Raw genomic sequence first — 12,851 nt, 5'->3', positions numbered from 1 at the left:
TATATATATAATTATTTACATTTTATTTTTTGGGAAACTTGCTTGAAAATCTGCAAAATTGTTGCTAAATTTATAAGAAGCCTTCTTAAGTCCTAAAAAATAAAAAAACATTTTAAAAAATTTACCACTTAAATTAAGTGCAAGATGTCACTGCAAAACAACCTCTGAATCGCTCAGGGAAGTAAAACCATTACAAAGTTATTTCCACAAATAGTTACACATCAGATTTGAAAGATGGGGCTCGGTCAGAAAGGCTAAAACTGGCTGTGGCAGTAAGGGGTTAAGAAATGGTGCAAATACCCACATGAAAAATGTAAACAAAAGTCTATACCTGTTCGGCTTTAACTTGACACGCAGTATCTCTAAGGCTGGGTTCACACGAGCATGTTACGTCCGTATTGGACAGAACGTATTTCGTCCGCAAGTCCTGGACCGAACACACTGCAGGGAGCTGGGCTCCTAGCATCATAGTTATGTACAATGCAAGGAGTCCCTGCCTCGCTGCAGGACAACTGTCCCGTACTGTATTCATGTTTTCAGTACGGGACAGTAGTTCCACGGAGAGGCAGGGACTCCTAGCATCGTACAAAACTATGACGCTAGGAGCCCGGCTCCCTGCAGTGTGTTCGGTCCGGGACATGCGGCCGAAATACGATCCGTCCATTATGGACGTAACATGCTCGTGTGAACCCAGCCTTACAGCAAGGGTGAAGGCATGCTGCCTGCACCACAAACCACCCTATGTCCATATAGTTTGTCTTTTACCACCAGCGAGTGTTAGCTTCTCCCCCAGGCTTGAATCATCTTCCCCAGGCTGTAAGTCCTATGTGGTGAGCAGATCACACCTTTCTTAAGAAGTCATCACAGCTTGCACCTGATGAGGCTCGTAAGACAGCCCAAAACCTGAACTGACTTAGTGGAGTGGGGCCTTCCTTTCTTTCTCTACCAGCTCCAACAACCAGGCCCTTGGAACAGGCTTTCCACGAATCCTGGTTAACCCCTTAATGACCGGGCCTGTTTGTACCTTAATGACCAAGCCGGATTTGTCAAATCTGGTATGTCTGACTTTATCAGAGAATAACTCTGTGAAAGTTTTGAATATCTAAGTAATTTTAACCTTGTTTTTTCGTCACATGTTGTACTTTATTTTAGTGGTAAAAGTAGACTGATACAATTTGCGGAAATTAATTAAAAAATTAAAAAATTGAAGAAATTTTGTAAAAATTACCATTTTCCCTATTTTTAACTGCAATATGTCACATATGTACACACAAACTACAATTTTTTTAATTAAATATATATTTCCATCTCTTTACTCTTTATTTTGGCAGCACTTTTGAAAAAATAAAATAAATTTTCAGCAATTTAGAGGACTTACAAATTGAATAATAATTTTACAAATTTTGAAGTACATTTTGTTTTCCTGCACCAAGCCAGATTTTCAGAGGCTCATAGGTCTCAGAGTGATGGAGACCCCCACAAATGAACCCATTTAGAAAACTAGACCCCTTAAGGTATTTATCTAGGGGTATATTAAGTATTTTGACTCCACAGTTTTTTGCTAAATTTAATACATAGTAGGTAAAAAAATAAAAAAATTCACTTTTTTCATAAAAGTATTAGTTTGAAGATCGATTTCTTTGTACAGCGACCATGAGAATGAAGAAACACACCACAAAATCTAACACCCTGTTTCTCCTGTTTTCAAAAATACCCACATTGTGGCCCTAATGCGCTGTCTGGACACACGGCAGGGCCCAAAAGGAGGGGAGCACCCGGAGGCTTTCAGGACTCAAATTTTGCTTGAAAATGTTTTAGGCCCCACTGTACATTTGGAGAGGCTTTGAGCTGCCAGAATGATACAAACTCTCCATAAACGACCCCATTTAGAAAACTAGACCCCATAAGGTATTTATTTAGGGGTATAGTAAGTATTTTGACCCAACAGTTTTTTGCTAGATTTAATGCATAACAGGTGGAAAAAATTTTTATTTAACTTTTCTCATAAAAGTATTAGTTTGAAGACCGATTTCTTTGTAAAGCGAACATGAAAATGAAGAAACGCACCCAAAATCTATCACCCTCTTTCTCCTGTTTTCAAAAATACCCACATTGTGGCCCTAATGCGTTGTTTGGACATACGGCAGGGCCCCAAAGGAAGGGAGCACCCGGATGCTTTCAGGACTCATATTTTGCTTGAAAATGTTTTAGGCCCCACTGGACATTTGGAGAAGCTTTGAGCTGCCAGAACGATAGAAACTCCCCATAAACGACCCCATTTCGAAAACTAGACCCCTTAAGGTATTTATCTAGGGGTATAGTTAGCATTTTGACAACACAGGTTTTTCGCTAAATATATTGGAATTAGTCTGTAAAAATTAAAATGTACTTTTTTTCTGAAACAACATAGAAATTTTTAATATTTACAAGGAATAACGAAGAAAATGCACCCCAACATTTGAAAAAGCAATGTCTCCCGATTACGACAATACCCCATATGTGGTAATAAACTGCTGTTTGGACCCACAGCAGGGCTCAGAAGGGAAGGTGCGCCATTTGGATTTCTGATTTTGCTGGAATGGTTTTCGGTGCAATGTCGCATTTGCAATGCACTGGAGGGACCAAAACAGTGGAAACCCACCAAAAGTTACCCTATTTTTAGTATTTAGAGTATAGTGAGCATTTACACCCCACGGGTCTTTTGCAGAGTTTATTGGAATTAGGGCGTGAAAATTAATGTCAAAATTTTTTCCACTAAAATGTTGCATTTTCTCATTTTCACAAGGGATAAAGGAGGAAAAAAACAAGCATTTTTTATAAAGCAATTTCTCCCGAGTACGTAAATACCCCACATGTGGTCATACGTTTTTTCATTAGAAATGAATTAACCCTTTCAGGACTGATCCATTTTTTGCTTTCTTATTTTAGATTTTCACTCCTTGCCTTCCAAGAGCCATAACTTTTTTATTTTTCCATCAATAGAGCGGTGTGAGGGCTTATTTCTTGCGGGAGGAGCTGCAGTTTTTATTGGTACCATTTTTTGGTACATAAAAAGTGATTAAAAAGTTGTATTACATTTTTTTTTTAGAGCCAAGGGGACAAAAAAAAAAACAAAATAGCGATTTTGGCGGTTTCAATTATTACATTTTTTTAAGGTGTTCACTGTGCAAATTAAATAATGGTATATTGTAATAGTTCGGACTTTTACGGACGTAGCGATACCAATTTTGTTCATTTTTTTACATTACTTTAGAAGAAAAATGGGAAAAGGTGTTTTTTTTTTACTTTAAAAAAAAAAATTCTCACTACTAATAACTAGAATTCTTCTACACATTTTATTAATCAATCAATCCCCTTAGGGGACTTGATCCAGCGATCATTGGATCACTGGTCCAATACACTGCAATACTAATGTATTGCAGTATATTGTTATTCTTACAGGCTTCTGTAACAGAGCGATCACTGTACCTGTCCGTTAGTCCCGGGTGTCAGCTGTAATACACAGCTGACACCCGCAGCGTATGGAGTGGGTTCAGCACGTGAGCCGGCTCCATACATCAACCGCCGCACCATGACGGGCAATTAAGTCATCGTGCGCAAAGGGTTTAATGCACAGCGGATGGTTCAAAGTGAAAATTGCAATCTTCCACTGATATGCCATTTTAGTGCATAATATGTTGTGCCCAGTTTGTGCCACAGAACACAAATACCTCATAAAACGTTAAGTGGGTTCTCTTGGGTCTGGCGATGCCATATGTGTGGGGGCGCAAACTGCTGCTTGGGCACGCTGCAGGGCTCAGAAGGGAGTGAGCGCCATTTTGCTTTTGGAACGCAGATTTTGCTTGGTAACTGTTCTGTTTGGGGTTTTACTAGTATTTCAGTTTATAATGTGGGGGTATGTGTAATCTGTGCGGAGTACATCAGGGTATAATAAGAGGGTATAATAATGGGGTAAATAAATAATAATTCATAAATATGTGGCCGGTGTCGCACTGATAAATGGCGCCCGATCTTATCCGCTTTTGGGACGCACTGCACATTTTGCATCGCCATATTCTGAGAGCCAGAACTTTTTTATTTTTTCACCATCGGAGCCGTGTGAGGGCTCAATTGTTGCGGGGCAATCTGTAGTTTTTATTGGTATAATTTTGGGGTACATGCGATTTTTTTTTTGATCACTTTTTATTCAATTTTTTTGCAAAATAGGAATTCTGACGCCGTTTTTTAGGTTTTCTCTTTGCGGCGCTCACCGTACGCTATAAATGACATTTTTACTTTATTCTGCGGGTTGATACGATTACGGCGATACCAGATGTATATAGGCTTGGTCCTTTTTTTTTGCGTTTGCACAATAAAATTACTTCTCTGTGTCACGATATTCTGAGAGCCATAATTTTTTTATTTTTTAGTCAAAAAAGCTGTGTACGGGCTTGTTTTTTGCGGGACGGATTGAAGTTTTTATTGGTACTATTTTTGGGAACATGCGACTTTTTGATCAATTTTTATTCTTTATTTAGGGAGCGGTGGTGACCAAAAAAATTGCGATTCTGTCTTCGTTTTTAATGATTTTTTTTTTTGCGGTGTTCACCGTGCGGGAAAAATAACATTACAGTTTTATAGCTGGGGTCGTTACAAACGCGGTGATACCAAATATGTGTTCATTTTTTTTCTATAATAAAAGTCTTATTATAGGAAAAAAAGCATTTTGTGTTTATAGAACTTATAACTTTTATTTTTACACTTTTTTTAAAACATTTTTATTACTTTTTTTAACTTTTTTTACTTGTCCCACTAGGGGACATTGAGACTTGCAGCTCTGATCGCTGCTGGAATACATTACACTACACACGTAGTGTAATGTACTCTAAGGGTATGTTCACACGCTGAGCCAAAAACGTCTGAAAATACGGAGCTGTTTTCAAGGGACCAACTCATGTTTTTCGCACTGTTTTCGCGCCGTTTTTGGAGCTGTTTTCAATAGAGTCTATGAGAAAACAGCTCCAAAAACGTCCCAAGAAGTGTCCTGCACTTCTTTTGACGAGGCGGTAATTTTACGCGTCGTCTTTTGACAGCTGTCAAACGACGACGCGTAAAATACAGGTCGTCGGCACAGTACGTCGGCAAACCCATTCAAATGAATGGGCAGATGTTTGACTTCAATGGGTGCGTGATGCGCGAAAAACGCAGAAACATAGGAACTGTCGTGAGTTTTACACATCGACTTATGCTGCGCAAAAATCACGGACAGTCTGCACTGCCCCATAGACTTGCACAGGTCTGTGCGACACGCGTGAAAAACACGCGAGTGGCATGGACGTATATCGCTTTCATGTAAATCCGCCCTAAGGCCGGATTCACACAAGCGTGTGCGTTTTGCGGACGAAAAAATTGTGGCGTTTTGCGTGCGCAAAAGGCACTTAACAGCTCAGTGTCATCACCATATGATGCGCGACTGCGTGATTTTCGCGCAGCCGCCATCATTATGACACTCCGTTTGGATGTTTGTAAACAGAAAAGCACGTGGTGCTTTTCTGTTTTCTTTCATAGTTTTACAGCTGTTGCGCGAATCACGCGCGTCCCACGGAACTGATTTTCACGCACCCATTGACTTTCGTGATGCGCGAAATACGCCCAAAGAACGGACATGTCGTGAGATTTTTGCAGCGGACTCACGCTGCGTAAAAATCACGCAACTGTCTGCACGGCCCCATAGACTAATATAGGTCCGTGCGACGCGCGTGAAAATCACGCACATTGCACGGACGTATATCCCGTTCGTCTGAATAAACCATAAGGGTATGAGCACATGACCTCTTTTCAGACGTAATGGAGGCGTTTTACGCCTCGAATTACGCCTCAAAAGACGGCTCCTATACGTCGGCAAACAGCAATGGGTCTTACGATGTTTTGTGCAGACGAGCTGTCATTTTACGCGTCGCTGTCAAAATACGGCGCGGAAAATTACGGCTCGTCAAAAGAAGTGCAGGACACCGCTTGGGACGTTTTTGGAGCCGTTTTCTCATAGACTCTATTGAAAACAGCTCCAAAAATGTCCGTAAAAAATGCAGCGAAAACGCCACGAAAAACGTGAGTTGCTCAAAAAACTTCTGAAAATCAGGAGCTGTTTTCCCTTGAAAACAGCTCCGTATTTTCAGACGTATTTTTTTTAATCGTGTGAACATAGCCTTTGGGTATGTTCACACGCAGTGAGCAAAAACGTCTGAAAATACGGAGCTGTTTTCAAGGGAAAACAGCTCCTGATTTTCAGACGTTTTTGTAACTACTCGCGTTTTTCGCTCCGTATTTTACGGCCGTTATTGTAGCTGTCTTTCAATGAAAAACGGCTCCAGAAACGTCCCATGAAGTGACATGCACTTCTTTTTCGCGGGCGTATTTTGACAGTGACGCATAAAATTACACCTCGTGGGAACAGAACATCGTAAAACCCATTGAAAGCAATGTTTGCAGGCGTAATGGAGCCGTTTTTTCAGGCGAAATTCGAGGCGTAAAAGGCCCGAATTACGTCTTAAAACACTGCGTGTGAACATACCCTCAGGGTATGTTCACACACAGAGTCAAAAAGTCCCAAAATACGGAGCTGTTTTCAAGAGAAAACAGCTCCTGATTTTCAGATGTTTTTTGTGCCACTCGCTATTTTCGCAGCGTTTTTCGCAGTGTTTTTTATGGCCGTTTTTGGAACATTTTTCAATAGAGTCTATGGAAAACGGCTCCAAAAACGTCCTAAGGGCTTATTCAGACGAACGGATATACATCCGTGCAACGCGCGTGATTTTCACGCACGTCGCACGGACCTATATTAGTCTATGGGGCCGTGCAGACAGTTACGTGCTTTTCTGTTTACAAACATGCAAACGGAGTGTCATAATGATGGCGGCTGCGCGAAAATCACGCAGCCGTGCATCATACGGGGCTGACACAGGGAGCTGTTAAGTACCTTTTGCGCGCGCAAAATGCCACGTTTTTTTGCGCACGACCGTAAAAACGGTCCGCCTCATGCACACGACCGTAAAAACTCCCGTTATAACGGGCTCATAGACTTCTATTGGCCACGGGTTTCCCCTCCCGTTTTCTTACGGGAAGGTGCCCGTGTCGTTGAAAAAGATAGAACATGTCCTATTTCAGGCCGTAATAACGGCACGGGCAGCCCATAGAAGTCTATGGAGCTCCCGTAATGATGGGTGGCTACATGTGTGCACCCGTCATTACGGCAGCGTTGCTAGGCGACGTCAGTAAATAGTCACTCTCCAGGGTGCTGAAAGAGTTAACTGATCGGCAGAAACTCTTTCAGCACCCTGGACAGTGAATTCCGATCACAATATAGAGCAACCTGTAAAAAAAAAAAAAGACGTTCATACTTACCGAGAACTTCCTGCTTCTTCCTCCAGTCCGGTCTCCCGGCCATTGCCTTGGTGACGCGTCCCTATCGACATCCGGCCCGACATCCCTGGATAACGTTTCAGCCCATGTGACCGCTGCAGCCAATCACAGGCCAATCACATGCTGCAGCGGTCACATGGACTGCCGCGTCAACCAGGGATGTCGGGCTGGATGTCAAGAGAGGGACGCGTCACCAAGGCAACGGCCGGGTAAGTATGAATTTCTTTTACTTTTACCTCGGAAAGGGCTGCCCCTTCTCTCTATCCTGCACTGATAGAGAGAAGGGGCGCCGATTAGTGCAGTGCAATTTTGCATCGAAAACGTGCCCGTAAATACTGGTGCAAAACGGGTCGAATACGTGTGACACCGGACCTGTATTTACGCCAGTATTTACGGGATGGAAAAAATACGTTCGTGTGCATGAGGCCTAAGGCTGTGTTCAAACAGAGTTTTTTGCAGGAGGAAAATTCCTCCTGCAAAAACTGCTCCAGACGTTTTTTGCACAGTGGTTTGACAAAAACTCGTCAAAACACTCGTCAAGGCGTTTTTTTCCCATTTCTGACTGATTGAAATGGGGTTTTGGAGGCGGAAACCGGCTCAAGATAGGTCATGTCGCTTCTTTTTGCCACAACGTAGTTTTTCCGCTCGCTGTAAAAAAACTTGTCCGCCTCCCATTGAAATCAATGCGGAGCGGTTTCCACGCCAAAAAACTCGTCAAAAAGCTCTGTGTGAACAGGGCATATTTCAAGAGGCATAACTTTAGCCGTAGTTAAAAATAACTACGGCTATAGTACAATAAAAATAAAAAATAAGTGTGCCTACCCAAATTTGTATTCAAGGTTCTTGCACGATTTGATATTTAACCCCTTCCCCCTGCTTGCATTCTGGGCCCTAATGTCCAAGCCATTTTTTCCATTTTTCCATCGTCACATTCGAAGAGCTATAACTTTTTTATTTTTGCGTCGGCATAGCTGTATAAGGTCTTGTTTTTTGCGGGACGACTTGCAGTTTTTATTGGTACCATTTGAGAGTAGATGTGACTTTTTGATCACTTTTTATCACATTTTTTTTAAGTCAGGATTAACAGAAAACAGCAATTTTTCCATTGTTTTTTATTTTATTTTTTACGGCGTTCACAGTGCGGGTTAAATAATGTAACAGCTTTATAGTCGGGGTCGTTACGGACGCGGCGATACCAAATATGTGTAATTTTTTAGCTTTATTGTAGTTTTTTTAATAGTAAAGCATTTTGTAACAAGAAAAAGTGGGTTTTTCATTTATTTTTTTTTCACTTTTTTTTAAAATTAACTTTATTAAAAAATTTTTACTTTTATACTAGTCCCACTAGGGGACTTCACTATCCTCCGATCGCTATTATAATACACTGCAATACTTCTGTATTGCAGTGTATTACTGCCTGTCCGTTTAAAACGGACAGGCATCTGCTAGGTCATGCCTGCGGCATGATCTAGCAGGCATTCGCTCCAGGCAGACCTGGGGGCCTTTATTAGACCCCCGGCTGCCATAGAAGACACAGACACTCGGCGATTTTATCGCCGGGTGTCGGTGGGATGAGAGGGAGCTCCCTCCCTCTCTCCAAAACCACTCAGATGCAGTGCACGCTATTGTGAACCGCATCTGAAGGGTTAAACGGGTGAGATTGATACTTATATCGATCTCACCCGGCAGAGCAGGGACGCCCCCAGCCCTCAGCTGCCTCTGGCAGCTGAGAGCAGGGCGATTTGACAGCTCCCTGCTCTGTTTACTTTATTCTACAGCAGCGCCGTAGAATAGCAGCGCTGTAGAATGAAGCCCATTAATGACCGCCGTGAAAAGGCTAATCGGCGGTCATTAAGGGGTTAAAGTTGCCCACACATGGTTTTACCACAAATTTCTGCATTTTTTTGGTATAGCACAGAGCCGCTGCATAAACGGGCAACCCTAAGGCCTTATTCAAACGGACGTGTCCGTTTTCCTCGCGCAAAAAACGCGTGATTTTCGCAGCCGGCATCATGATGACACTCTGATTTTATGTTTACAAACAGAAAAGCACGTGGTGCTTTTCTGTTTTCATTAGTTTATTATACTGCTGTTACGCGAATCACGCGCGTCCCACGAAAGTGCTTCCATGTGCCGAGCGCGATTTGCACGCACCCATTGACTTTAATGTGTGCATGCAGCGCGAAACACGGGCAAATATAGGACGTCATGAGTTTCACGCAGCGCACATACGCTGCGGGAAATTCACTGAGTCTGAACGGCCCCATTCATTAACATAGGTCCGTGCGACGCGCGTGAAAATCACTCGCGTAGTACGGACGTATAACACGTTCGTGTGAATAAGGCCTAAGGGTGAGGATTCACTTTGAAATGATAAATAAAATTCTTAAATATTAATTTAGCAAAGAATTTAAAGATTAAAATCTCATTAAAGGCTGGATTTACACGAGCGTGTGCGTTTTGCGCACGAAAAAGGTACTTAACAGCTGCGTGTGTCAGCAGCATATGATGCGTGGCTGCGTGATTTTCGTGCAGCCGCCGTCATTATGACACTCTGTTTGTGTGTTTGTAAACAGAAAAGCACGTGGTGCTTTTCTGTTTTCATTCATAGTTTTTACTGCAGTTGCGCGAATCACGCGCGTCCCACGGAAGTGCTTCCGTGTGCTGCGCGTGATTTTCACGCACCCATTGGCTTCAATGGGTGCGTGATGCGCGAACAACGCACAAATATCGGACATGTCGTGAGTTTTACGCAGCGGACTCACGCTGCATGAAACCCACAGACAGTCTGCACGGCCCCATAGACTAACATCGGTCCGTGCGAGGCGCGTGAAGATCACGCGCGTTGCACGGACGTATATCAAGTTCGTCTAAATAAGCCCTGAATGAAATGTTTTTATGCTATTAAGAAAACCATGAATAAACATTGAATTAATCAGATTCCTTTTTCATAGAACTTGTGTGTGATCAAATTTGGGAATTGCAAGAAGAAGCTCGGAAATGTACTTCAGCTCCAGATGAATGGATGAAGTACCTGCAGGTGCAGTACCTTTACCTTCAGATAGAGAACTTGAAGCTGGACATTGAAATTAAGAAGAGGCAACTTGACGTTGGTTTTCAACCCAGAAAACAAAAAAACCAAGAAGACTAAGAAATACATTCTGTGCTACTCTGTCCTTAAGATGCCTTGATGTAGTCATTAGCTATGCAGTATTATGTAAACTTGCCTGATGATAAGCGTATATTATATATCAATGTAAAGCCTGCGTACAGAGCACAAGGGATATTTTCACACATCGCAGATTCATTGCTGACATTTCTGTGACTATTTCTTATACTAGATATAACATAATAAACTCTCATTTACTCAGCTGTGTATTTTCTTTTATGGAGAGCTTATCCCACTACTGGCTCATTTTTTTTTCTAACTCATTTAAGTTATGGTAAAACCTGCATACAGAGCACTAAGGATATGTTTACATGCGAAAAATCCATTCCATGCATCTGAATGGGGTTGTTTCTGCAGCATGCGCATAGGTTTCTATAAGGCCTGATTTACACGAGCGTGTGCGTTTTGCGCACGCAAAAAACACGGCGTTTTGCGTACACAAAAGGCACTTAACAGCTGCGTGTGTCATCAGTGTATGATGCACGGCTGCGTGATTTTCACGCAGCCGCCATCATTATGACACTCCGTTTGAATGTTTGTAAACAGAAAAGCACGTGGTGCTTTTCTGTTTACATTCAGAGTTTGACAGCTGTTGCGCGAACCACGCAATTCGCACGGAAGTGCTTCCGTGCGACCTGCGTGGTTTTCACGCACCCATTGACTTCAATGGGTGCGTGATGCGCGAACAGTGCACAAAGAAAGGACGTCGTGAGTTTTACGCAACACACTCGCACTGCGCAAAACTCACACACTGTCTGCACTGCCCCATAGCCTAATATAGGTGCGTACGACACACGTGAAAAGCACGCACGTCGCACGCGCGTATATTACGCTTGTGTAAATGATGCCTAAGACCCATTCAAGAGAATGAGACAGTCAACAGACTGCCAGATGTGAATATACACTAAGGCTGGGTGCGCACATTGTGGTCAAAATACATTTTTGTCTGGAAATCGTGCTCTATTTTGCCACAGTTTTGCTGAAATCGTGGCAAAATAGCGTTGTTTTGCCGCAGTTTATTGGATAGAACGCTTTTCACTGAGACATATAAACAGCCTAAATGAGCTCAAAAATTTTAACAGCAGATACAGTAAGTATAAAACATTAGACTATTTATTAAAAGGATGCCCACAAAAAAAACAAGTGGTGACAAGTCCAACAATCATATACTAGTAGCATACATTTATAATATATACTAAATACTATTCAGTACACCTCTTTGACATGGTAAAAAAAATATCATAAATTGTATAAGAATAAACTACGGATGTAGCCATCTTTAACTTGATTCTGATAACTTGCTGCAGCGTGATATCACACAACAAAAGCCATTGAAAAGTCATTGAAAAAGATCTAGCCACTGTTTAGTTAATGCGTTAGAAGTTATGGTAAAGACGGCTACATCTGTATGATTTCAATTATGGATGTAGTATCCAAAATTAATCACTAGATGGCAACGCATGGTAAAAATTACCCAAGTGAAGTCCACTCGATCACAATAAAAATGTATTTGATGTCATGGGATTTGTGGAGCCCAGAACTTGCGATTCCCAAAAAGTAACTTCTAGTTAGTCGTTATAGCTCAAATTCTGTTCAGGATCCTTCACATTCTTTACCTCAAATACCACACCCATACTGACCTCCCAACAATATTCCTCATATCAGACACACACGGCTAACCCATGTTGGTGTCCTGAGTTTTGTCTTTATATCACCAGGTTTCCTTATAGGCGGCTGGGATCATACAGGGGTTCTTTTGTTGCATTGTGAAACGCATTTAAAAAAAAAACGGCAGTTTGAAGTAGTAATTTGAAGCCTTTTTTAGTGGAATTTTTTTTCGTGTGCTTTTGCAGCTATACTGCAATATATAACATATATATATATATATATATATATATATATATATATATATATATATGTATATAGCAGATGTAAAAAAATGGCGACAGCACCCTGCAACACTAATGCCACCTAAACCACTAAATATAAATAAATATGCACTAAAGCTAAATCTACCTACAAATAGGGAGGTTCTTAGTGCACATTTTGATCAAAAAGTGTTAGCCCACCTGCCACGACAAGGCGACCTCTGTAAGGTGGGAACCTACGCTGCACATACACCCAGAACTGGGACTAAGCCTACATATATACCTGGGGATGGTAGGAACCAGCATTGAACTGATTAAAATCACCCAGGGCAGAGTGGGAGGAGTGCAAGAACAACAAGTGGAGGCAGTCACTAACCCCACATATATGGATACCATAAACACAACAAAAATTGAAC

The 12,851-nt window shown here is 41.8% G+C and overlaps 1 protein-coding gene across 3 annotated transcripts in view; it reads left to right on the top strand.

Annotated features, from left to right (window-relative positions):
• LOC142743191 (complement receptor type 1-like) overlaps nt 1-10,768 on the top strand; it is a 228,807-nt gene extending 218,039 nt beyond the window's left edge. For all 3 annotated transcript variants that reach the window (XM_075853687.1, XM_075853689.1, XM_075853688.1), the window contains one exon: nt 10,353-10,768. In XM_075853687.1, the coding sequence (XP_075709802.1) occupies nt 10,353-10,549 (197 nt within the window). In that variant the 3' untranslated portion in view covers nt 10,550-10,768. The remainder of the gene's footprint in view (nt 1-10,352) is intronic.
• The last annotated feature ends 2,083 nt before the right edge of the window (nt 10,769-12,851 follow it).

This window comes from Rhinoderma darwinii, chromosome 2 (assembly GCF_050947455.1).
Source record: "Rhinoderma darwinii isolate aRhiDar2 chromosome 2, aRhiDar2.hap1, whole genome shotgun sequence".
Classification (NCBI taxonomy): domain Eukaryota; kingdom Metazoa; phylum Chordata; class Amphibia; order Anura; family Rhinodermatidae; genus Rhinoderma; species Rhinoderma darwinii.
The sequence above is the reverse complement of the archived record's forward strand: the minus strand, read 5'-3'. Positions and strand labels throughout refer to the sequence as shown.